The 27,687-nt window shown below is 40.0% G+C and overlaps 1 protein-coding gene across 5 annotated transcripts in view; it reads left to right on the plus strand.

Annotated features, from left to right (window-relative positions):
- The window catches only part of LOC121862292 (cytoplasmic FMR1-interacting protein-like), a 102,180-nt gene that overhangs the window by 8,513 nt on the left and 65,980 nt on the right, over positions 1 to 27,687 (plus strand). For 3 of the 5 annotated variants that reach the window (XM_042360425.1, XM_042360424.1, XM_042360427.1), the window contains exons 4-11: positions 2,764 to 2,926; positions 12,471 to 12,623; positions 20,722 to 20,938; positions 22,653 to 22,832; positions 23,672 to 23,853; positions 24,656 to 24,801; positions 26,066 to 26,250; positions 27,204 to 27,407. In XM_042360425.1, the coding sequence (XP_042216359.1) occupies positions 2,764 to 2,926; positions 12,471 to 12,623; positions 20,722 to 20,938; positions 22,653 to 22,832; positions 23,672 to 23,853; positions 24,656 to 24,801; positions 26,066 to 26,250; positions 27,204 to 27,407 (1,430 nt within the window). Of the gene's footprint in view, positions 1 to 2,763; positions 2,927 to 12,470; positions 12,624 to 17,319; positions 17,467 to 20,721; positions 20,939 to 22,652; positions 22,833 to 23,671; positions 23,854 to 24,655; positions 24,802 to 26,065; positions 26,251 to 27,203; positions 27,408 to 27,687 lie in introns of those variants that run through there. The other 2 variants (XM_042360426.1, XM_042360428.1) reach the window with 2 other exon arrangements.

The following is a 27,687-nucleotide window of genomic DNA, read 5'->3' on the forward strand; positions in this document are numbered from 1 at the left end:
GTACGTCACCACCACCAACACTACAGGTACTGTACGTCACCACCACCAACACTACAGGTACGTCACCACCACCAACACTACAGGTACTGTACGTCACCACCACCAACACTACAGGTACTGTTACGTCACCACCACCAACACTACAGGTACTGTACGTCACCACCACCAACACTACAGATACTGTACGTCACCACCACCAACATTCTACAGGTACTGCACTTCACAACCACGAAGTCTCTTGTTTATGACACCTAACAATATTATTTTTATATTAAAATGAAGACAAAATTGCAACTGAGAAGTTTTCATCCCTTTTTGAAGACTTGTAGAGCAGTAATTTTTTAAACTGGCTGTAAATGATTGTTTCTTTTTATTTAATAACAAAGCTTATAAACAATGTGACGGTGTTGCTATGGGTCCACCCTTAGGTCCCACGGTGCCAACGCTTTCCTCTGTCACCACAAGAAGCTTTGGCTAACCGAATGTTCCGCTCAATTTAAGCCTTTGTATTATCGTCGGTATGTTGATGACACTTTTTAAATTTTCAGATCACTTGATCACGTCCCTATGTTCCTAAATTATTTAAATGCGAAACAGTCTTATACAGAAAACCAACATTCACTGGTTTGAGTTCAAAATTTTCATCTTTCATTCCTCTTAATTACAAAAGAAATCTAGTACGTACTTTTACCAACAGAGCCTTTAATATATGTTCAAGCTATTTCCATTTGGACATTGAACTAAAATACATAAAGGAACTACTCTTTAACAATGGTTTCCCTCAGAGATTTACGGACACTTACAGTATATAGGCAAAACCCTTAATAGGATTTTTAGTCCCACACAGCCTCAAATCCACACCGTTCCTAAATATCCTATCCATTTCACCATTCCGTACACAGGCCCACTCAGTTTCACCCTGAGAAACAAACTGAAGAAGCTTTTCACTGAATTCTGTCTATAAATTTCTCTTAGACTAGTCTTCAAAACCCAGAGTTCAATTAAAAAAATCTTTAAAATTAAAGACACTATACCCACATACCTGCTGTAGGGCAGCATATACTAAAGGTAAAACCAAGAGACATTTGATAACTCGCATCCATGAGCACTTGGGCCGTTCCGTCCGCACAGGCCAGTTAATCACACAACCACCACATTCAGCTATCCGTAACCACGCCCACCAACATGACCTCCCGTTTTCGCCGTCTGATTTCTCAGTTCATGGCAGGAGCAACTGTGAGAAGTAACTCCTCATTATGGAAGCCTTGCATCAGTATAAATTAAAGCCATCCATTTGTGATATGGCTTCCTGTGAATTGTTGTGTTTTTCACACTAATGCTCGTCTAAATTAAGGTAATACCCCCTTTATATTTTAGCTTTTTTTCTGGTTTAGTTTTGTACGTAGGTCTCTCGTCATTTATATCGGTTTTAAATTATACTGATCTTTTTTTTCAAATTTTTTTTGAGGGAAGGTAAATTTTGGTATAATGTTACGTTTTTCTTGTATATCACCTGTATTATATTTTTAAACCTTTTAAAACTTTGTTTTTTCTAGGCTCTGATGATACTGTAGGGGTATCGAGATATTAATGTTGTCTAGCACTCAGGATGGAAGGAAACTCTAATGTGGTTTTCTTATATAATATAAGTTATATGATAGACAGTCTGGTGCTGGAGGTGCCGTGTGATGAGGAGCTGCTCAGTAGAAGACGTTCGGTGAGTAGCGTGTTGAAGGAGGTAGATGTGCAGGAGCTTCGTTAGAGAAGATGTTGCCTGTTGCTGGCCTCCTGGTTGAATGAATGTTAACAGCGTGGAGCTTGCTGGAGGAGGTGTTGCTTGTTCAGGAAGATGGGCAGAATGAATCTCAATGGAGAGACAGAGCTTATATACCCAGCAGCAGCGGCCAGTCCTCTATGAATCATGTTGGGAAAACCCAGAAAGTTGCCGGTGACTAGTTTCGTTGCTAAGCAACCGTACCATCTGGCGTCAGCTCTCGCTTGGTTGCTAGGAGACGGCACGTCGGAATGTGGTAGCAGGTGGTGGCTGTGGCTACGCAGTTGTAGGCAGTTGTAGGGGAGACGTCCACTACAATACAAAATGATTTTCCGAAACGTTAGTGATTAAAGAAACCCAACTTAGTCAAGATGTTTGTGATTTCCCTGGTTCTCCTCTTCGTTATATATATATATATATATATATATATATATATATATATATATATATATATATATATATATATATATATATATATATATATATATATATATCTATAACATTTCATTACGTAACATACTGTATAATGATTGGGAAGTTGCATTTAAATGACTTTTGGATGGAGGGATGGACGGACAGCCGGAGTTAAAAATGCCATGTCTCTCTTATGCTGCTCATTTGGGGAAATAAACGACTTCCCACGATCTATAGATATTCTTTATGCCCCCGCATTCCCTGCAACACAAACATATCGTGGCATATAATGATTGTCTTGTCTGTCTGTAACAATCCCGTTTCCGTGCAACATCTTGTCTCTTAGTAAATATGTCTCAACATACAAATATTTGAAGACATTTGTAGCCACTCAAGGAAGAGAGATGCTCCTAAATTAAAGGTGTTATATGCCCAAAGCAGCCTTGTACCTCGACTCAATGCTTTGTGGACACGGTCTAATTTTCCTCATGTCTTAATTACCGGTAAGGATAAAACTAATACTGTACCTGGGATTGTTTTGGTTTTGTTTGTGCTCATACGTGATCATCCCACAGTGGAGGCGTATGGCACCATCCGACGGAAACACGGCAACCTCCGCAACTCCACGACCTCGCTGGACTACATCGACCCCATGTTCCAGAGAGCCCCAACCTCTACGTCCAGCAAAGATATCCGCAACGTCCAGTGGGAAGAAGGGGGAGCCACACTCAGCCGGGGGTATGATACAGCCGCTCTCGGCCCCGTGTGTATGTGTTGTTCAGGTTCAACAGAGGGAATCAATGTGTGGCAATGGGCCAGCCTGACTAGCTGTACAGTGTGGCAAAGTCGCCACATCAATTTTATCTTGGAAACTAGATAAAATTCTTCTTCTGTGTTAAAGGGTTGTACTAATTTTCAATGTTAAGATAATTTGAAAAACTCTTTCGTATACTCCACTAGCGAGATACCACTGTTTGTTGGACGATCCTTGTTACGGAGAGCTAAGTGAGAGTTTTCTGATCCTGTCAAAATACCACATAAAACACGAAGAGACTCTAAGGTTAATTCTTTATTTTTTTAGATATACCTAGTGAAGGTAAGGGAAAAGTAGGGTACATTAAAACACCGAATGGTCATTTTACTGATGACTTGGAATGTGAACTTTTTAAATTAATAACTCGTATCAGTGTTTACAGATGACAACCTTTTTAAGTAAATAGGCTTAACCAGAAGAGAATTCGGAGAAAGAAAATTAAGGTCTACAAAATAGCGCTTCAAATGTAGACAGACATTGTTTGGTAATAGAGTGGTGGATGAAAGGGATAAGCTTTCTAATTATGTAGTGTAAATACTTTTAGAAGTTTTAAATATAGATTAGATAAATATATGCATGAAAAAGGGTGATTCTAAACAAAGGAGCTGCCTAGAGTGTATCAAGAGGTATATTGCAGCATACTCTTGTGTCCTTTTGTAGGAAATGAAACGACGTCAAATGAGGTAAAATTGACTCGCAATGACTATTACCTACGTGGCTTTTAATCCCCGTAGCTGATTCCAATATTCCTATCAGTGACACTAACTACAATATGTTCAGTTAAGTATGACGGGAAGAAAGATTTTCAGCAGAAGTTCAGATGTATTTTTTCAAATTAAATCATACATCCCCGATATCGTATACAAGATGAAATTTCCACTCTGTTTATAATTACTAACTTAAATTTTGTTAACATACTGCATTATATAATTCACGATAGGCACACCTTGCTGTTCTTGTTGAGCTCAGTCACCACTATCACTAACGTCCAGAAAACAGGTTTCAGAGAGAGTCGTCGTGATTTTCTCGCTATGTGGTACACAGGTAGAGGACGATACACTGTGGTACACAGGTAGAGGACGATACACTGTGGTACACAGGTAGAAGTCGGTACACTGTGGTACACAGGTAGAAGTCGGTACACTGTGGTACACAGGTAGAGGACGATACACTGTGGTACACAGGTAGAAGTCGGTACACTGTGGTACACAGGTAGAGGACGGTACAATGTGTGGTACACAGGTAGAAGTCGGTACACTGTGGTACACAGGCAGAGAACGGCACACTGTGTGGTACACAGGTAGAAGTCGCTACACTGTGGTACACAGGCAGAGAACGGCACACTGTGTGGTACACAGGTAGAAGTCGCTACACTGTGTGGTACACAGGTAGAAATCGCTACACTGTGTGGTACACAGGTAGAAGTCGCTACACTGTGGTACACAGGCAGAGGACGGTACAATGCAAGTTTTTTGACCTGCGGGTGTAAAGGGAGGAAGTATATATATAACAAATATTAATTCTGCTGATAAATGTGTAAAATATTTTCAATATAACTATTATTTTGTGTCTTTTCTGTTACTATAACTTACATCACTTTCTTTAATTTCCTTGGTTATGTTTTTTAAGTTGTTTTCTATGTCTTTTATAACCTTCTTTAATTTTCTTTGTTATATTATCTTTTATTTTCTGATTTACTTGCCAATTCTTTTCTAAGTTATTTTCTATTTATTTATTTCAGCCTGCTTATTTATTCCTTTCAATATTCTTTACCTTTCTTTTCTATATCTTATATTTCTTTCAATGTCATTATTTGTTTATTATATTTTCCTCTTAATTATTTCAGTATTTATCAGTGCTTATTGTTGGTGCATTTCCTCTTTCTTCTATTCTCATTTGTACTCATTTATATTCTGTCACTGGATTAACCTGGGGAAACCATATCAATCTTTAACATGATCTCTTAGTATAATTATTATACTTACAAGGTAGACTGCCACCACCCAGGCTTTTATTTAGAATATAACTTCCATCATTAAAAGTGTTAGGTTGCGTGGTAGACGAGCTAAGGCACGTGGGTTAGTATTTATTTTCTGAGAACAAATTGTTAGAAGGAAAGGAGGGGTGATACTCATTAATTATCTACTAAATCAATATTTATAAAAATCAAATATGAAAAGTATGACAATTTGAACCTTTATCCTTAACAACAAAAACTAGGTTCAGTCTTTAATTACTTTACTGTAACACTCAGACAAGAACTGACCACTGGGTCTTACTTTATAAGTAAGAAAATAGATCTTCAATTAACATTCAACTTCTACCTCCTTAAGGGTATTATTTTAGATCATTGACAATAAAGATGGTAACTTTACACACAGTGATATTAACACATTACTTATAACATCACGTTATTACTGAATGAACAACATGGAAACATATACAAGCATCTCAATTGGGAGTACACATTGATGGTTCACTCACAATTCATATAACAAACTCTAATACTACTGGTAATAGCAATATTTTATACTTACTTTTATCCTCTTCACCACTGATCGGCTCGTTAGCCGCTTGGGCGATCGGTCACGTCTCTGATTACTTTTCCTTTTCTTTTATCCTCTTCACCAAATGATCCGCTCGTTAGCTGCTTGGACGACCGGTCACATCCCTGTTACGCACTGTTGGCAAGTACTGGGCATGCACCGGCTCCTGAATGTACCCGAATCTGCTCCAGTGTTGGTCAAATCTTGTCTTGAAAGAGCTCACACTCGGTGCCGTCACAACACTTTCTGGTAGACTGTTCCAAGAGTTCACAACTCTCACTCCGAAAAAGTTTGCCCTCACAGTTTTCTGGACTTGCGGCTTCTTCAATCTTGAGCTGTGACCCCTTGTGGGGCGAGCGTCCGCCAGCTCCAAGTAAGGACACTCGACTGAGTAGTACCCCTTGAGATGCTTATACACCTCAATTAGGTCACCCCTTGCCCGTCTTTAGTATAAGCTAGGCAAGTTCAGGCGCTCCAATCTCTCAGGGTAGCTGAGGTGCCGAAGTGCAGGTACTCCAAATGGTGATGCACTTCACTCTTGAAGATCGTTACGAGGGACAGACCCATCTAGATATCTGAACGACCTTCTTATAAGACCCAATAATTTATTTGCCTGATTTACCTTCTTCACACAATGGCCCGAGAACTTCAGCTCATTGTCAACATACACACCTAGGTCCTTCTCACATTCAGTCTCAAATAGTGCAGTTTCTTCATCCCGTTGGGACATATGATACGCCTCCTTACCGTTGGTATGCCCCAGGTGCATCCTCTTACACTTCGTGACATTGAATCTCAGCAGCCATTTCTTCGACCATTCTTGGAGCCCACAGAGGTCCTTCTTCAGCTCTTCACAGTCCGCTTGGTTCTTGATTTCCCGAAATAACTTGGCGTCATCGGCAAACATTTGTATGGAGGAGTGTACAACCTCAGGCATGTCATTTATGAAACAAACAAACAACAGCAGGCCCAATACACTGCCCTGTGGTACCCCGCTTCTGACAGGTACGGATGATGATTTCTTGCCATTAATCACCATGCACACACTGCTTGCGGTCATGTAGAAAGTCTTCTATCCACGCAAGGACATTTCCCCGAATTCCGTACCATTCCAGTTTGATTTTCATCCTTTCGTGGGGTACTCTGTCGAAAGCCTTGGCAAAATCTAGGTAAATATTGTTGATATTACCACCCCGTTCCAGAATATGGGTCCAAATATCCAATACCTTGAGCAGTTGTGTTAAGCAGGAGCGCCCCGGCATAAAACCGTGTTGGCAATCCTTTACAAGGTTGTTTCGTAGTAGATGTTCCATCGCGGCATCTCTGATAATACTCTCAAGTACTTTACATATTATGCTGGTCAGTCTCACCGGTCTATTAGTTGTCCGTGGAGTGACGATTACCCTTCTTGAAGATAGGACTTGCATAAGCCATTTTCCATTCACTGGGGATGCTTTGTTCATCCAGGCATTTACAAAACAGGATCTTCAGGGGCTCAGCAAGCTCGTTGCACAACTCTCTTAGAACTCTAGGATGCACCATGTCAGGTCCAGGACTCTTATGGACCTTTAGCTTTGACAGTTTATTTCTAATACCCTTTTCTGTGAACACAATGTGGGTCAGTGCTGTGTCAAACCGTCTGTCCTCAAACGCAGGAAGGTTAATCGTATCCTCTCTTGTGAACACCGAGGAAAAGAAGCTGTTCAATGCCTTAGCTTTATTCTGGTCAGGATCTGCATAACTACCATCTTCAAGCCTCAGGTCTGATACTCCTACTCGCGTTTTTAATTTCGACTTTGCATAGCGGTAAAACGCCTTTGGGTTTGACATGACCTCGCTTGCAACCAGCCTCTGGAACTCCTTTTCAGCCCTTCTACATTCTATCTTTGCTTGGTTTCTGGTTCTTGCATACATCCTCCTGTCCTGCTCATCATTTGACCTAATCCACGTCTTGAATTTCTGGGTTTTCTTCCTAATTTTGTCGACCGCCGCATGGTTCACGTGTAAGGATCCCCTTGTCTTCCTAGAGGCACTGTGTTTGGTCTTGGGTATATATTTATCTATCAGATGGGTCACTTTACTAGCTATGATATTCAGTGTAGTGTCTGCGTTCTTGTGCCTTAATGAGTCAGGCCAGTGGATACCCCTCATCTCTTCCCTCATCCCGTTGTGATTTCCCTTGTAATATTTGCACCTTGGCCTGGCCTTATCTTTAACTAGGTAACAGTTAAATCTGAATGACAACACTATATGGTGACTGGTGCCAAATGGGGCAAGGTGTTCCAGTTTGGCCACCATACCCTCCTCATTTGGTATGATGAGGTCTAGTGGCTTGGGTATTTGCTTCCCTCTGTAATGTGTCGGGCCTCTAACATGTTGGAACAGAAAATTATCTCTCAGAGTTTCTACAAAAAGAGTAGCAGGGTCATTCAAGTCTTTTGGGGTGAACTCGTTTCTCCAGTCAATGTCGCCATAGTTAAAGTCCCCCATGATAAGGAGGTGGCTAGGGTTGAGCATCACCGCATTGTCTATTAAGCTCTTAAGTTCCTTTGATTTAGTGGGCCACAGTTTGGGGATCTTTAGATACACCCGGCAATAAGTAAGTCCCCTCCCTCTTGTTTAATTTTACACCACTTGGACTCTTCAAAAATATCCTCTCCCTGTACCCTCGCCTGGCTGGCTCTAAGATCTTGCCTAGCATAGATAACCACACCCCTCTTGCAAGTTTCTTGAGAAAGGTTCGTAAATGAGTCATATCCAGCAATACTGAACTCACATTCCTCTGGGTCGATTCTCCTGTTCTTGTACAACAGCTCTACAACTCCCACAATATCTGGTTGGTGTACCTTCAGTAATGTTTCAAACTCATCTGTCTTATCAAGGAACGTGTCAGTATTACTGTACATGACATTCAAGCCAAAATTTGTTCTCGGTAACGTCTCTGCTCTTAGTAGTAACCCAGCCCCCCTCCCCATTCTCAGAAGCTGCAGCATTTGCTAAGTACACTGTATTTTGCAGGGTGTGGTTAGAAATGTCATTGTTTACAAGGCGCTCTGCTCCTCCCGGCTGATAGGCAGAGCTGTGGCTGTTCCCGCTGCATTACCATGCGATCTGGGTGAATGAATACACTCCGAAATGCCTCGCTTCTTGCTAAGTTTTTTGCCTCCCGAATAACCTCCCATTTCTCCTCCTCACTCACTAGTGTGATCCCGAGGGGGCGAGGCTTGTTCCCTTGCTTTCGTCCCAGCCTCCTCACATCGTGAGGGGTTGATGGCATCTTCAGAACCTCTGTACAAATGTTCTTAAACTGCATCTTATCGTGTGTCATCTTACTCTCAGTTCCCTCCGCCTGGCTCTCAGGGACTCCAAAAACTATTACGTTGTTCCTGCGCTGGAAACGTTCCTGATGTTCCTCCTCTCCCTTAACAGTAGGTCCGTTAATTTTAATTTCTTCCACACAGAGTTCCTAGCTGCTGTAGAACCTGTTTGGATCCTGAATTACTCTCCGCCACCTCCCGTGGCCCTGCTAAAGCTTGAGCATAACTCCTCTTCACTACCACCTACATTTTTTCGGTTACTTCTTGAGTCTTAGCAAGGATCTCTTTCCCAACTTGTTCCAGTTTGGCAACCAGCAGGGCTCCAACTTTATCTATTTTCGTCCCTAGGGAAGTCGTTCCCCTATGGCTTGCAATCGCCTCATTCACCTTGACTACGTAGTCAGGGCAATACCAGCAACAGCCTTCATGCTTTACTGCAGTTAGCATCTTCCTAAACGTTGCAGTAGTCAGGCCTGTATCCTCCATATCTCACGTCCCCCTGCAGTAATCACATACCATACTCATGGTTGTTGTTGTTGTTGTTGAGACTGTGTATGGATCTACACCTATTTAAAAATAAAGAGAACAAAAAGAACAGTTCTTAGCTGCCCTCTGCTGGTTTTAACTTCCCCTGTTGCCTTTAGAGTTGTCTTCTGTTTTTCTTCTTTGGCTTCAATACTCAACCTGGCACAATTATATTTCGGCTAAATATCCAAATTCATGTACAAGAACACTACTTTGCACATATAATCAAGATTAATACACCAGACTCACATAACTGGTTTTCAAACACATGTGTTCAGCTGTAGCCTTGCTAAACTCTGACGCGTCGTGGGAGAGCCCACTCTCCTGTGATTAACATCCAGGGAACGTTACTCCCTGTTTCTAAACTCGCTGAATTAAAGACATCCTGCCTTGGACACTTTGCTGGGAGGCAGCTACCGTTTCCCGGTAGCTGTGGGTATCAGCCACCGTTTCCCGGTAGCTGTGGGTATCAGCCACCACACACACCGTGCCTGAGACACGATGAGAGAGTGTCAGAAAGTCTAAACTCAAATTACAAATCATCACATACATCTGGCAAGGAAAACGTATGGCATCGACACAGACGATGTTTAAGTTTCGTTATGTTTTACTTGGTGCATAAGGCTTTCACTCTGTTAAAACATGAACATTGATGTTCAACAAAGTTCAACTGAAGCATTGAGAAAGAACATAAGAACATAAGAACATAAGAATGGAGGAAACTGCAGCGGGCCTATTGGCCCATACTGGGCAGTCCCGTTTACACCCAACCCCTATTGCTCATATAAGCATCCAACCTATGTTTGAAGCTATCCTGCGTAGTCGAGTTAATGATGATATTTGGTAACGTGTTCCATTCATCCACTACTCTGTTTCCAAACCAGTGTTTACCTATTTCACGCCGAAATCTCAATTTGTCCAATTTAAAACCATTGTTACGAGTTCGCTCCTGTTTGGATAGTTTGAGTACCTTTGTAATGTCACCTTTGTTTAACCCTGACTTCCATTTATACACCTCTATCATGTCGCCCCTCACTCTACTCTCTCGGGGGAGTGCAAATTAAGATGCTTTAATCTGTCTCTATACTCAAGGTTCCTAATGCCCGGGATTAGTCTTGTCATTCTCCTCTGGATTCTTTCCAATGATTCTATATTCTATATCCATTACCTTTAGTAATAATAAGATAGGATCACAGATACGGGCAGATAATTGCACTTACATTTATTTGTCAAGCTTCCATACAATGATTTACAATTTGCATGGATATATGAATCACTCACGTTCACACTGTAATAAAATTAATCTTCTAAAAGAGAATTTTCAACTTGGGGACACATGCTATTACTCTACTATGGGTATGACTTCACAGAGCCTTAATTCTTCATGTGATACATTTATTGTCAGCCTGGATTACTTTTGTTGCAACCAGGCTTCTGCACAAGAACTTCTTTCCACGGCCATAACAACAAAAAGTACTCTTGGGTTACCACACATAGTCTCGCGTCACTGACAGTCACTGTAGACTGTTGTCCCGGCAAGGAGAACTGGTAAGCGTGACTTGAATTAACCATTTAGGTGCAATAGACCAGCCTGGATTGCTTTTGTCGCAACCAGGCTTCCACACGTGATATTTCTACGGGGATAACAAACCTAGGTTAACACGCTTAGTCTCGTGTCGATCACGGTCACTGTAGACGGGTGTCGTGCAGGAGAACTCTAAGCGTGAATTAATTAACCATTTACTGTAGGTTTGACAGGCCAGCCTGGATTGCTCTTGTTGCAACCAGGCAATCCACACGTGATATTTCCTCGGGGATAACAACCTAGGTTAACACACTTAATCTCGTGTCGACGACGGTCCACAGGGCGGAGTGGCGGTGGAGGACTCTGTGGTGTGGTGTCCAGCTCCCTTTCAGGAGGGAGAGGATGGGGACGACGTCTTAACTAAGCCATGGTCGTCTGGATACTACTTAAAATGAGGTTTTTGGGTGTGAAGTGATGAACAGTACAACACTGTTTCACTGCCCACCCCCCTAAAGGCTGGCTAACATACACTAATGGAAAATACATGTCCCAGTTATCCCTCGCCGGGTGTCTTATTTCTAGTAAAACAACTTTGGAGTTGGTTGCGTGGGTAAGCCTAACGTAACCCATGACACCAACAAGGCCAGCATGGACCTTCATGAGTTTGTTGAGATGCTCGCAAGTGCGGTCTACCTCAATGGATTGGGTGGTGGGTGTTCATCTTTCAATGCTGATGGCGTCGTGTTGACGGGTGAAAGGGTGATCATTGCCTCCTGACACCGGCGGGAGGTTGGTGGGTTTTGCCTGATGAAAATGAAGTAAAGTAGCAAATGGCTTTGCCAGGAGAGAAGAGAGGAAAGAATAGAAACGGGAAGTAAGGTACTGTAGTAGGGAATAATAGCAGAATAGCAGGTGGGTTGTCCACAGAGCTGAGTCGAGGAGCATATCGCTTGCCCTCCCACCACGTTGTTGGGTGGCAGGTGTCCGTCCACACACTAGGGGGAGGTAAAACGCTCAGGGGAATCAATCAGCTATTTGTAGCTCCAGACGAGGGGTGTGGTTTACGAGCCAGGTTGGTGTGGAAAAGGTATAGTGCATGTACTAACCTAAATCAAGGGCAGATCCAGGGGGTCCTGGGGGTCTAGTCCTCCCCGTTTCATCAGAAAACCAGTACTTTTTCTTTAATGTAGTATTGGACTCGGGCATTTTTAAAATAAAAAAAATAATTACTATTCACCTCAGAATATCTCCTAATATCAAGTGCACATGGCTTCAAAATGGCCACGATATTGGTCAGATTAAAAACAAAAAATCTGGGGGTTTACAGCCCCCCCCCCCCCCTCACCAAACCCCCCAACTGGGTGGGCTCGCTGTGCACGCCATGTTCCCCCAGCACCCACAACTTCTTGGACCCCTCCCTTTTGATATTCCTGGATCCACCCCTGAAAATACATTCTCATACCTCAGCGGTTTAAAGCGCAGTCATACATTATAACAATAATATGTTTTTTTTTATGTCTACCGCAGTAGGTAACAATGTTTGGTGTTCCCGCAGAAACAGCGGACAATCCCTGTCGAGCACCACCAGTAACAGGTATAGGTCGTCGGGGTCGCTGGCGGGGCCTCATGGGGATAACACATGCCATTTCCGGGACCCCACCATCCTGGAGAGGCTCAAGCCTGCCCCTATCTTGCTGAGCGACGACGGGTGAGTTAGTACTGTATTGCTTTAATCAATATCCTTCTTTAACCCTAATACTGTATTGTCTTACAGCAGTCACACTGTTATGTGTACCTGATCTAGTGCATCAAACAGTTAAAAAAAGTTAGGAATATCGACATATTCAGGATAATGAGCTAGTGTGGTGTACGGGTTATTTGGTTCACACTCAGGATGGGATGGAGAAAGGAAACTCACAATGTGCTCTCTGTATACATGTTGTATTGGATGTACAATGCAGCTTGGTGATGGGAAGGCAGCATGGTTACAAGCGTTGAGTAGAGAGAGCTGGTGGTTGGCGAGGGTGCTCAGAGGAGGACCAGCTTGTGGGTCGCCATGCTCGCCGGCGGGAGCGAGGGCCGCCAGGCAGGAGTGGAGGAGGAGGTGTTGCTTGCTGGTTGGTGTCGGTAGAAAGAGAGAGGTAGGTCACCACGAGGTCAGGTCTTATATAGCGGAGGTAGGCGTGGCTTAATAGTTGACCTCCGTCATGTAAGGCGGCGCTGGTTGACCTAGACCACAAGGCATACACTGGGGAATTCGCGGGGTCGGCTACTCAGCGACAAACAGCGTTTGTAGGGGAGGTATCCACTACACTAGCTAGCAAGGGGATATTTGTTATTGTGTTAGTTGGAGAGTTCTACTAGGTTCTTGTGTAACTAGTAAGAACATAAGAATGGAGGAAACTGCAACGGGCCTATTGGCCCATACTGGGCAGCCCCATTTACACCCAACCCCTATTGCTCATATATGCATCCAACATATGTTTGAAGATATCCAGCTTATTCGAGTTAATGATGATATTTGGTAACTTGTTCCACTCGTCCACTACTCTATTTACAAACCAATGTTTACCTATTTCGCGCCTAAATCTAAATTTGTCTAATTTAAAACCATTTGTTACGAGTACCTTTGTAATGTCCCCTTTGTTCAGCCCTGACTTCCATTTATACACCTCTATCATATCGCCCCTCACTCTACCGTCTCTCCGTCTCTCGAGGGAGTACAAATTAAAATGCTTTAACCTATCTCTGTACTCAAGGTTCCTGATGCCCTGGATAATAAATAAATAAAATAAATAAATATTGAAGTGATAACCGTGGTAACATTATGAAATGTTCTTATTACCACCAAGCTATTTTACTATTCCAGATGATACTAAATGTTACATAATACTTCCTTGAGATAAATGTATAGTATATATCAGGTGCCTAAAAGAGAGCTCAGGTTCTCAACTGGCTCAGCCATGTTAATATTGTTATTATTATCCACTCTGTATCTGTGTTTTTCTGGCTAAATAAACTGTTTCAATTCAATTCAATTCAATTCAATACTCCATGCTGGAATTGCTACCAATACACACACACACACACACACGGCTACAGACTGCCCTAACAAGGACACACAAAGTACATTCCCTTTTGGGAATATAAAAACAAAGATACCCCCAAATGCTAAAAGTGTGAAGGAGAGCACAGAACACTGGCTGCTCGCTGCCCCACACGAAAAGCAATGGTTAGATAAAAGGAGGAGAAGGAGAAGGAGAAGACACGGAAATGCAAAACAGAATATATTCAGCTGTGTCGAAATTAACCAAAGAAACGACGAAGGTCCTCGAAAAAGTCCCCCCCCCCCGGCAAAGCAACCTATTTTGCTTCAACTTGGAAATGACCTCTCCATAGCCTTCACGGCGAGGCAGGAGGGGTATTTATCCAATCCTGTCTACTCAAGGATACAGGCCGTGGTATGATCGGGGTATGATCGGCGCCGCTGCTTGGCGAGCAGGGTGGCAAGAGTAGGCAGAGCATTTGAGGTGCTCCGCATTACAAGGGGGTTAAGTGCCACCCCAGGCAAAATGTGTTTTTTTATGGATATCACTATTTTCACCCTTCCTCTACATGTTGACGTTGGATGTAACCCCCTAGGTAGACTAGAAATATGGTTGAAAGTTTTTCAAAAATAGGGTGTCATTTTGCCTCAGGCCGGGAGCTACTTATCTGGCTGTGTGCTCGGGAAGTAAAGGTGGTCACATCCCATTCAGAGTGAGAGGAACATGAGCCAATGACAGCGCGCGTCCCATGGACCATACCCCGAGTCAGCCAATCACCATGGATTTTCCTTGCTTCGTCATAGCTCCTTGGCCAAATCGCGCACCCAGATGCTGCTTCCCTGTTAGTCTTGCCGCGTTGCGTTGCATAAGGCAGTTCAGTTTTTTTACTGCTATTTTGGATAACTTTTCGGCGTGTCTCCGTCGCTTGTACCTTACCTGCCATACAACAGCTAACCCACCAAGGTACTGACAGACTGAGACCTCTTAAAAGTGTAGCGGGGTACAGCCCACATTATGGTGCTAATATTAGAATTGTTAAAACAATGTACCTAGCTATATAAGATCTCTGATCGATTATCACGCACCAGCCCTGGTCCTTCGTGAAAGGAAAGGCGTTGACAAGCTCGAGAAAATGCAAAATAAAGCCCTCAGAATTATCCTAGGATGTCCCATGAGCACTAAATTATTTAATATGAGGAAAGAATTAGGCATACCCAGTGTTAATGATAGAATAATTGAAGTCAACCTCATGATAGCCCTGAGGCTTCTGCGTGGTGATCCTGATAACATTGTTTCCTTAAAATTGCTAGAATGTATGAACCACGGGACTGGTGAGTCTAAATGGATCCAAACTACAGCTACACATATGAAGTTGTTTGGACTAGACCACCTGTACAAAGTTGAGACACAACAGCGCTCCCTGCCACCCTGGCGGACAGTTCCCTTCGATATCACAATACCGACATATCCGCCTAAAAAATTAATTATACAAAGAATTTATCTCCAACACACTGTCAGAGTGAGAGCTCTTGAACACATACACACTCTACAGATTGATGATAATATCACACAGACCATCTACTGTACACTGGTGGATCTCTTAACACCGCCTGTGGGAGGGCTGGAAGTGCTATTGTTGTGACTCAACCTAACGGTAATATAATTGAGAAAAGAGTTAGAATTAACAACTGGGCATCCACTCTACAAACTGAATTAGTTGCCATACTCACAGCTATTAAATTAATTGAAACCACTGTCACTGACAGTCTCATCATCACTGACTCTCTATCCTCACTACTTGCCCTTGACACCCTCAACTCAAGTTATCACGCTCTTGTCCCTGAAGCCAGACACAAATATGCGTACCTTGTTGACCGGGGTGTCAAGGTCAATGTGGATCCCCTCTCACATAGGCCTCATAAAACATGACAGAGTTGATGCCCTCGGCAAACTCGCGTCTAACAAAGACACCGTTGAATACAATTTGGGTCTGTCAAAAAGAACCCTATAAAACTGAAATTAGGAAAGAACTTATTGGTGAATTTGACGCAAGTAGACAAGTGCAAACAGGCACTAGTCGCTCCATAGTTTACCATGATGAGATGTATCAAATGAAACATGTACGTATATGGAGCAAGTAACAAGATCACTAGATTACAAGATGTTGTAACCGCTAGATTAAGGTTAGGATATAAGTACCTCTGGCAGGATGTTCCTCAAGCAGATGTAAACAAGACTAAATGTAAAGTGTGTGGCCATACATATGGCCACACACTTGAACACTACGTCCTCGACTGTGTGAAGATAGAACCTTTTTGGGACAGGTCCAAGCACACTGTGTGTGAAATGGCACAACACTTCATCTCTAATGGCAAGACAGCCGACATATTAAGACTGTATCCACTTTTTTTGCACTGAGTAACTATATCAGTTCTCATGTATAGAACCAAATACACAATGTGCTTGAATACTTCTCACGCAAATGTGAATAACAAAGTGTGCGGCCAGACATACTGCTTCATACGCCTGTACTCACGCAGTTGTGAATAAGTTACCCTTTATGTATAGAACTAAAGTCTAAACAAATAATGTAATTGAAATACTGTGTGACATTCAGTGCCATAAAATCATGACAACGGGGGTTAATTATTACGACCCGTTGTCAACTCTACTCTGCAATCCTTTTGCGCTACTGCTCACAGGATGTGTGTGGGGTGCACAATAAAGTAGCCGCTGTAAGTGGCAAAATCAAAATCAATTCACACAGCATACTCCCCACAGTCAGGCTACCCTTCTTAGCAATGCACAACATTAGTCGACTGAGATTTGGCGCGCTGTTATTACTGATTACAATAAATCTGAAACTTTTTTACTAAAAAATTCTGACCGACTTCCGGAAACCGTGTAAGACGGTGGATCCGCCACTGCGAATTTTAGTTTTGTTCCTTTTTTGAGGGTGTACGCAAATACTTCATTGTCATTTTCCCATAGTTTTATAGCATTTTCCCATAGTTTATAGTACTTTTCATTTTCCGTTTTTCCCCCTAGAGGTAATTTTTTCTCTAGAAAAGATAAATTTTCCTAGACCTGGCAAAGCTGAACTTGAGTGTAATGCAGTACAGTATACTAAATATCGTTGGTGTCAGATTAATGTTCGATAATGTGAATAAGATACTCCTTTACTGATGTTTTATTTATATTTGGATCATGTAGTATTATTATATGCAATTTGAAGTTTTTTCTTTGCAATACTCATTATACATACCCACGATTTTCTTTTTTACGATATACATTTGATTTTAAAACCTAAAAAAATGTTTGATACATATTTCCTTCATTGTAGTAGAGAGGAAGGCAGTAGAGAGAGAAAGATATTGGTGCGCCCGGCGACACTCATGTATCCTGTCAGTTGTGTCTGTGACTTTGTTTACGGTGGAAAGGGTTGGGTCCAGTAGAGTAATGTCACACAAACATGTCAATTTAGAGTGCGTTTATACAATATAGGTAAGTAACTGATCAAATACATGTGTTTCAGTGTTTGCAGCTAAATATCGGACTTGTAGATGTTAGAAAATGTTCTTAAGCCCCTTGATCGTTCATGTTCAAGAGTTGAAAGAACTAGAACATGTTAAAATAATTTAAAGGTCTCTAAAATTATCGAGTTTTAATTCATCCAGTGTATGATAAATAAGGTAATGATAATTAGTTTGTAGGCTCTGAGTTTTCATGTAAAGTTCTTGGGTAAAATTGTGTTAGGTCACTTGGTTACTACGGTAGTGTTATTGGCTGTCTGGACAAACAGCCACTGATTTTGTGGTGATCTCTTATATTATCCTGGGAAATTCTTCACGATCCATGTACACCTTATTGAACTATTTGAAAGACTACAGAGCTGGCTTTGAAAAGTTATGTTGGCTTGCAAGCAGTGACATTACGATCTGTGTTTGCCAATCAAACTGCCTGGAGTTTACATAACATTTGTTCTCATTAAATATGATTTTATGTTATTGTTGTATCAAAATATCATGAAGAATTATAGTACATTGAGGGTTACCTGTATTTATGGTATTACTGTAGTTTCACTCCCAAGATTGTTGGAGGGTGATAAATATAAAACAACTCATTTCCGACGGAAATGAACGTCAAATTCGAACGAATCGCCAAATACAGTATCATGGGAAAAATCTAGATTTCTGGTAATAAACCAATTTGGAGCGAAACTGCACTTTTACCATATTTACATTGAAATTTCACCTGTGTTTACTACCATGCTACATGACTGTTCAGAAATGCTGTGTCCGATACAAAGTAATTTCGTAACTTATCTTTCATTCCTAAGGGTATTTGCTAACGTTTGCTGCCTCTTGTCCTGGGGCCTTGGAGAGGGCTGGTGGTAAAGGTCTACAGTGGGATCTACTAACAAGAATATGTTTTTCTAATGTGTTACATAGTGTTTTAATTGAATCTGACCTTCATTTCCATCGTAAATGAGCTGTTCTGGAGATATGACTCCTCTCCACTACCAAAAATTTTTATTGCATAAATTGGGCAGAGCTTGGAAGTAGAGAGAAAAATGTGGGGTAAAAACCTAAGAAAAAATCCAAACCAACCCAAACATAAACTAACGCAACCAAACATAACATAACATAATCTAACTAAACCAAACCAAACCAAGCCTAATCAAAACTGACCTAACCTAACTATACCTTAATTATCAGATGCTGGAGGATAAAGTGATGCTACTTGTAAGTACTTTGTCCCACAAGTGCCCTTTAACACAGAAGGCACAGTGAGGCGATCTCTTTGCCTTGGAGATTTTTATTTATTTTTTTTTGCACAAAACCAAAGTTTCTTATCTTGACAATAGTGAGGAAGAGCACCCGTTGCACAGACGATCCGTCTTACGAATAGCCAAAAGTCTGAGCATGCACAGGAGTATCACATGACACCGAAACTACTGCTGATTGGCGGGATGTAGTTATGTGAGTGAGATGTAAACAGTGTCTCCTGCCAAAATATACTTCTTTATGTCAAATTGAAAAGTCTAAAAAGTTCTACAAATATAAATTTATGACAGAAACTTTATTGTAGAAAGGAATCTTGGGGCTCTTATCTCCCTATATAAATATCAATATAAAGTTGTTTGGTCGACCTTCCAGGCTGGTTATTACACTTAAATTATTGGGCTACAGGTATTGTTCTAGCTTGAGGAAGTTCTAGCTCATGGTTGAATTTTCCGCATTACGATACAGTACTGTATATGGGAATGCATTAAATATCGTCAAATTCATTCCAACAATATGTGAAAAAGTTGTAGATGCTGTAATTTCACTACTGTATTGCATAAGGTAGCACTTACTTTAATGAAGGATAAGCAAAAATACTGCACAGGGATGGTAGGAACTAAATACTGTACTGTTTTTCATTGCACTTCATAACCCCTTATGTATGAGGGGTCTCTCTGTGCTGAATAAAATTGTCTGGAGTTAGCCAAATAAAATATTAAAAGTGGCATCCCCATTGGGAATATATTGTAGGCGGGGGTTATTTGAGTGGTATTCGGCCGAATAACCACTGGTTATATGACCAAGATCTAAAATAAAACAAACTTCTTCTGGCTACAGAAAATTATACAGGGTACTGTACATAATATTTTATTGATAATTTCAAACTACATATGTGTATTAGAAAAAAAAATCGACCAAATAGAAATAATACATGAAAAATTAATGATGCAAGGAAGATAAAATCAGTATAAATTCAAAATCAGTTTGTTAAGAATACCAACTCCTCAATGTTTAACAGTTATGATACTCTTTAGGTATCAGGTTTAGACCTAAAAAGATGTTGATCTGACCTAACCTAACTTACATTATGTATGTCCATGAGAGAAGTGGGACATCTCAGAGTATCGAAAGACGATTCAAGAAGATAGTGATAAATTATTCAACATTTAAATAATGTGTAAATTTGACTAGTGTAATGCCCACAGCCATCCTGACCAGAATCCCAGCCCAACCTAATCTACAGTATGTCCCCGGGAGAAGTGGGGCATCTTGGAGTATCAAAAGACAATTAAAGAAGATAGTGATAAAGTATTCAACATTTAAATACACTAATAGTGTAATGCCCATAGCCATCCTGACCATAATCCCATTAAAATCATGGTAAAATCATACACAATCCCTACGGGTCCTGGTCAAATAGCTGATAGTCATTCGTATATTGAATGGAGTACATTATATGAGATACAGGAAGTGTGGGTTAACATTATAATATATATTTTATGGAGTATACCGGTATACACTACACTACACTATATGATATACGGTACTTGAAGTTTGATTGCTTATATACCACAGGGGATCTGGATTATGCATACTGTACTGTATTCTGTTCTACAAATAAGTGAACAAAGGTTAAGGTGAAATACACTGGTAATCTGTTTGTCACTTTTTTCTCTCTTCTTCCTTAATATTTTTAGTGTGATTCCATCCCTCGCTAATGGCAAGGGTCTACTGTACTCCATATTCTAATTTTATTTGTTCTATATTCTCTTTGGTAACTGAATTGATGCAAGCCTTTGATGGTAGGGATTTCAGGTGAAAAGAAGCAATAAGGAATTTTGTTTTCTTTGAAGTGACTTTCAAGTAAGTTTTCATTGAGAAGATTGGGGGTAATGTTTTTCGTGCGACGGATTCTGTAGAACATACTCGGTAGAACATGATTTAATAAGACTTTCATTACATTTACTTTCAGAATCGGGATGGCGGGTGAACGTGTAACAATCACTGATGCTCTCAGCAATGTTGACGTTTTGGATGACTTGCCACTACCTGACCAGCAGCCTGTCATTGAGGCACAGGCATGCTCGGTTGTGTACATTGCAAACTTTGATACAAACTTTGAAGATCGTATGGCATATGTGACAGGTGTGGCTAAGTACATGGAAGAAGCTGCTACACATGCTGAACTGGTGAGATATGAGTTGATAAGTAAAAAGAAAAATATTCATTCACAGAATTATAAAAATACTATAGTGAGGGAAGCTCTCTTTTGGAAATCCTATTATAGTAATAATAATAATAATAATAATAATAAACGGTTTATTGAAAAAGTTTGCAGCCCGAAGGCTGAAAATATACATTGGACATAAATGACTTATTACATACATTGGTGGTTTAACAAAAGCCTTCATTAGAGAAAGATGAAGGAACATATACAGTGAACATACAGATTAATGTTTACACACGTAGATCATGTGAGCTGAGGTGTTGAACAGCAGACACGTAGTGTAGTAACTCCCTCACAGATGGCGTTATGAGGGGCATCGTGTGGAGTACTAGTTCCCTCACAGGTGGTGTTATGAGGGGCTTCACGTGGTGTAGTAATTCCCTCACAGATGGTGTTACGAAGGGCCTGATGATGGTGTAGTACTTCCCTCACAGATGGTGTTATGAGGGGCCTGATGTGGTGTAGTAATTCCCTCACAGATGGTGTTACGAGGGGCCTAATTTGGTGTAGTAATTCCCTCACAGATGGTGTATGAGGGGCCTGATGTGGTGTAGTAATTCCGTCACAGATGGTGTTATAAGGGGCATCACATGGCGTAGTAATTCCCTCACGGATGGTGTTATGAGGGGCATCATGTGGTGTAGTAATTCCCTCGCAGGTGTTATGAGGAACTTCACATGATGCTGTAGCAACTTATTCACTATGCGGTGTCGTGCATAATGGGGACACCACGTGGTCCGTTGTCACAGGAATTCACTCACTCAAGTGGGTGAGGTGTGGTCCCAGGCCTCGCTATTGTGAAGTCTCAGGGGAATTATCACTGGGTACCTGGGACCTCACTGTGTGAAGGTTAGCTTGGCTCAGACTCAACTGTCGAGTTGTTTTTCACTGACTTAAGCACTGTTCACCACTATTCAACACTGGTTCCATTCCTTTCCCAAATGAAATAGTAACTTCTGGCGAGAACTTGTTGATATTCCTGTGGGGAGGAGGGTTCAGGGGAGGGAGTTGGTATGGGCCAACATAACAGTTGACGTGGCTGCTGCTGAGCAGCGCCAGGTGCGTCTGACATGTCTTGACCCGTCGGTGGTCAAGGATGAAGTACTGTATTCTTTCTGAGTGCATGGGTTTTGAGCGTTTGTAGTGTCCCTTCATGTCTATGGAGTTGGTTGATTTAAAATGCTTCCAGCTTGGTTTTTCTCATGGAATAAATAAAAAAATTATTGGAACTAAAAAAATTTCAGTAAAATATTGCAAAATTCTCCAGTGCTACTACATATATTCTGTACTGCACATGTCTTGCACTATTCTCCCCATTATAGGGTATTTCCCAATTTCTTTGAAGATTCTGTGTTTCTTAACCCAACCAACATAGAAGTGGGAAAGGAATAAAGATACTGTACCGTACTGTATTAGAAAAAGTGTTCTGTTTTTAAGTTACAGTACTGTATCTGCTTTAAGAGTAAGATGAGGTGCTGTTTTCATCTTGCATCCTGTCATTGTAATCGTCTTCATCAATGTTTCCTTTGTTATATAGTTGAGTTTTTCATTTTAATCATTAGTTGTAATCAAGCAAACATTTTCATCTGGTTACAGTATTCTTGTTTAGGTTTATTATCATATGTCTTTCTAATGGTCTGAGTTGTGTGTCGAATATAATATTTCATCTGTTTTAGAATAAACTGCTTGAGGAAGGAGAGCAACATGCAGTAATGCTGTATACATGGCGCTGCTGTTCCCGTGCTATCCCACAACCCAAGTCAAATGAACAACCTAATCGTGTTGAGATATATGAGAAGACAGTCAGAGTGCTCTCTGATGAAGTTAAAAAATTGACAAAATTCATGAACTTTCAGGTAAGGTTAAATTCTTACTGTACTGTATTCTTAAATGCCAAGGTTTCACATTAGAATTGACAAGCTTGTGTGATAATCAGTCTTCTTTTCTCAGACTTTCAGGCTCTTTCCTGCATTATAGTAGAGTGGCCATAATCAAGATCAAATACAGGCTCTCTCTTTGCTTACAGTTACTGTCTTGCTACTGTACCTTCCCGTTAAACCACTTTGAGTTGCTCATTTATCATTCACATAATCTGCTGCTTCCTGGATGCTCACCACCTCTTCACTAATAATGCTTTCTTCCATCTCCTTATTGGTCTTCTTATCTCTCTTGTACCATATACCACTCAATATTGTATGTGCAGGTAAACCAGGTTATACATAGGTACAGCAGGATATTTCTAGGTAGTGCAAAATGATCTTTGGAACAACATCTAGGTGCAACAATATGCTCTCAGATACACCAAGATATGTTATAGCTATAACACTAGAGTATGCCTCGATACAGACGAGGTACTTGGATGCCTAGTTATAGCAAGATACACTAGTTACAGTACAGCAAAATACACAGATATATAGGGCGCTTTTCTTATCTGATGTTATACATTATTGCATTTATCAAATGTCTGTACTGTATTTCTAAATGTAAACAAAGAAACAGGTGGATCACAGTGTACATAAGTTGAAAGAGAGTGTAATATTATAGTTGTTAAAAAGCAATATGTTTATGTAGCTTGGTCTTTAAACACCAACAAGTGATAGTTAAGAAATGTTGTGAATAAGCGTGCCCTTTTGCATTGTGTTGGGTATAGCTATCCTGTTTCACTGGACACTTATCAAATGTTGTGTTTCAACAGCGCAAAGCTATTGATGTCTTCTGCACCCAAGTGAAACGGCTATGTCATCAAGAAAAAAGAAAGGACTTTGTGTCTGAAGCATATCTACTGACTCTTGGAAAATTCATAAATATGTTTGCAGTTTTAGATGAATTAAAGAATATGAAATCCAGTGTTAAGAATGACTACTCGACTTATAGAAGGTGAGTACTGTACTGTATACAGTATTCTTATATTTTCAGTTAAATTCAATGATCATATCAACTTCATTTAATAAGCGTTTCATCCTTTAGCAATTTTTTTCATTAAGCTTCCTTCTTGGCTAATTGTAATATTAAAATAAATGATTTTTAACTGCTTGAGGTGATGTGAACCCATATAAGAATGATTAACATTTAGTACTTTTGATGCTGAAGGCTACTGTTGTAACTAAAAGAGATCTTGACAAATAGCTTCCTGTGGTCACATTGGTATACAGTAGTTCCAGAATCTGAAGAATTACTGATACGAGGAAATTCCTACAAATAAAGTAAAGTGGTTATAGTCAGGCCCAAGTAAATTTATATCAAAACTCTTACGATAAGCAAACTTCAAGGGGCCAAGAACGTCACCCGGGGTTTAAGGGTTAAGTTTGTGGAAACAAGGATAAAAATTTTATTTAAATACACATGTTGGTGAAACTTACTTGCATCTCACAATTTGTATTATTTTATTTTATACACACTTAAGTAGTACATTTACAATATTATAGAACATGCTTAAAATATAGTTCTTTACAGGCTTCTGTACTGAAATATTCAGAGTCCACCATTTGTCTAAATGTTTTGGATCCATTATACCTGTACAGTATATAAATGCTGTTTTAACGTAAAAGCAAAAATTCTTCATATGTATATGGTCCATTTCCTGCTCTGTGCCTATGTACTAATTACTCTAAATAGGTAATTGGATTTCTTTCTCAAAATTCATTGTTCTGTGCTGTTAAGCTTTTTATAATCCCATTAGAGCTGCTCAGTTCCTGAAAGTGATGAGTGATACCCAGTCTCTCCAGGAGTCACAGAATCTCTCTATGTTCCTCGCCACTCAGAACAAAATAAGAGATACTCTCAAGGAGAAGCTCACTGCAATTCCATCATATGAAGATCTTCTCTGTAAGTATATTAGCTATTTCTTAAGTACTCTCTAAGGTGTATTTGTAGATTTAAAGTGCCATATATAGTGAATGAGATTCTGTTATGTAGCAACATAAAGTAAGTATCTCGGTGTATGGTAGACAAACCCAGGATAAAGGAACTTACTGGTAAGGTTAGCCTACCATGAGCATGTACCGGGTAGGCGCCATTCACTGTAAAATGACCAACGGAATTGCATAAATTTTAACCTCTTAAAAAATACTCTACGTTTATCTTTTGACCCATGCTTTTTGCATAAAAATTTTATCATAAAAACTCAAGCTGTACTCAAGTATGTACAGTATATGGTCGGACTTGTGGGAGAGTATCCATACAGTCGGAAATTCATAACCTGGAGACTGTCTGTATATCCTTTTATTATGTAGACTGTCTGTATATCCTTTTATTATGATGATATGAAACTAGCTTTGCCTAGATCTGATTTTTTAATTTGTGTCCTGGAGATATTTTTCTTTGAGATTGCTTGGTTGAAATTTTTGTATTCTATGAAATACTGTATCTCGCTCTGAGGAGAATCTGTAAAAGGCCAATTTATAAAGAGGTGGTAGCGTCATGTCAGAACATTAAACACACTGGCATTCAGGGGAAAAGTGTGAACAGAGTATAAGGATATCTGGGTTATTTATGAATCAGTTTTGATGTAGTATTTAACTGTTCAACAGATTAATTGTTTAGATAAAGGCAGAATATTATTTAATGGTGAATTGCATTACATATGATTATGATACAGTACTTCTTAAGGTATTTTTATAACCTATGTCAGGATTTAGCAACTCTATTGTCAGCAAGTCTAAAGGTTTGGTATTGAATGTGTTGAAATCTATTCTGAGGATTTGAAAGTTAGGTGATGAGAACTTTCGGTTGTTTTTATTAGTGATATTGTACATGTCATTCCTTAGAGTCTACTCTACCATGAATAGTGTTTTTTGTAACTAAAACATTGGATTAGTGACTTATGTATTATTACATTAATTAGCTTTGAGGTTTATCCCCAGGGTTATCAGGAACACTTGAAGCATTTCCTGAAAAACTATAATTATGTGGTGGATTGACTGTCACATACCTCCATGAAGATATAAAACTGTGAAAATGAAGCGTTAACAGTGTTACAGTTACCTTTACAGAGAATGAGGAGTACTTGATTTCTGTCACCTTTCTATTCTATGATTGAGATTGCTGCCCATTATACCATATGTATACACTACTCCTATATTTTTTCCAGGTGATGTCGTGAATATCTCAGTTCACATGTTTGAGAACCGCATGTACCTGACTCCCAAGGAGAAACAGATGCTGGTCAAGGTGATGGGTTTTGGTCTTTTCCTCATTGATTCAGAAATCTGTAACATCAACAAGCTTGACCAGAAGAAGAAGATAAAACTGGATAAAATTGACAAAATATTTAAGGTACAGTAAACCCTCAAATATTTATATATATACTGTATATTGTTATGGGCAAATAAATGTTAGGGTTCAGGTACTACTGAGACCAGTCATTGCTACAGATTTTACTTCTTATACTGTACAGGGTATATGGTATTACTCTTCATATATAACATCAATTATACATTAAGAGGCAAAACTAAACATAAATAAGCTCAAGTATGTGATTGATAATTCATCTTTCCATTATGAGGGCTGGGAAGTACAGTATATACAGTGTCCCACAACCTTACACTGTTCAACTTTGGCTGGCTATGTGATGTGATAGAAGGAAATTGAATGTCTATGCTAGGAAGTATAAGGTAATGGTTTTTAGAAGGAGTTTGAAATAGTGGATATTGGAAAATTAATTTCTGCTATTTAGATGTGTTTATGACTGTATTTGCTCCCACACCTTTATGAAATGTTATGCATCACTTTTTTCATTTATGATTGTCATTTAAAATTATTTATGTTGTCTCATCCTAGAATTCACAAAGTATTTTTTTGTCACTGTTTACAGAAGTGTCTGAGGTGGTGAGATTGATGCCCGTATTATTAAACAACATCTTCCCTTGATGAGGGTTGTCGTGTTGTTTTAAACTAAATGACTCGTGAGGGACACCGCAGTACAGTGCTTAACTGGGTGGTGTGGCGGTAAAATTAACTAATTTCCAATATTATAAATTAATTTATAATATTATAAATTATTTAGTTTAAAACTCGGTTGAAACATGACAACCCTCTTCAAGGGAAGATGTTGCTTAATAATACGGGCGTAAATGTTCTCACTTTTTCAGAAGATTCTGTAGATCATATTCCTACGTCTCAGTAATTATTGTCAGTGTCTTTTATGAATGTAAATGATTTATATAGTCACTAAATCACAGTTTAATATTAATATTTTGTTAGCATTTATATATCTTATTTTTCCACAGAATTTAGAAGTTGTGCCATTATTTGGAGATATGCAGATTGCCCCCTTCAATTATATCAAGAGAAGCAAAAACTTTGATTCAAAGATGTGGCCGATGTGTAGTGCTTCATCCATCAGTCCCCAGGCTGACCTGATGTGTCATTTACCTCGCATCCGTGAGGAACATATCAAATATATCTCTGATCTTGCTAGATATAGTAATGAGGTATGTTGAATAATTAGTATACTGTACGGGTTCTCCTGTACTTATGAATATTAAACTTATGAACTTTCAAAGCTACGATTTTCATGGTTGGGGGCCTACCTGCTAGTGCCGGTGTTTAATGTGAGCGAGACTGGGTTATATTGGAAGAAAATGCCTGATGGAACATTTATTGCCAAAGAGGAGAAGAACATGCCAGGTTTTATGGCTAGTCTGTATGATATACCTGTGCTGCATCCTTTATATATTAATTTTTTACAATATGTTTGGTGTCTACCAGAGT

The sequence above is a fragment of the Homarus americanus genome, unplaced genomic scaffold (genome assembly GCF_018991925.1).
Source record: "Homarus americanus isolate GMGI-L3 unplaced genomic scaffold, GMGI_Hamer_2.0 scaffold31037, whole genome shotgun sequence".
In the NCBI taxonomy this organism is placed as follows: Eukaryota; Metazoa; Arthropoda; class Malacostraca; order Decapoda; family Nephropidae; genus Homarus; species Homarus americanus.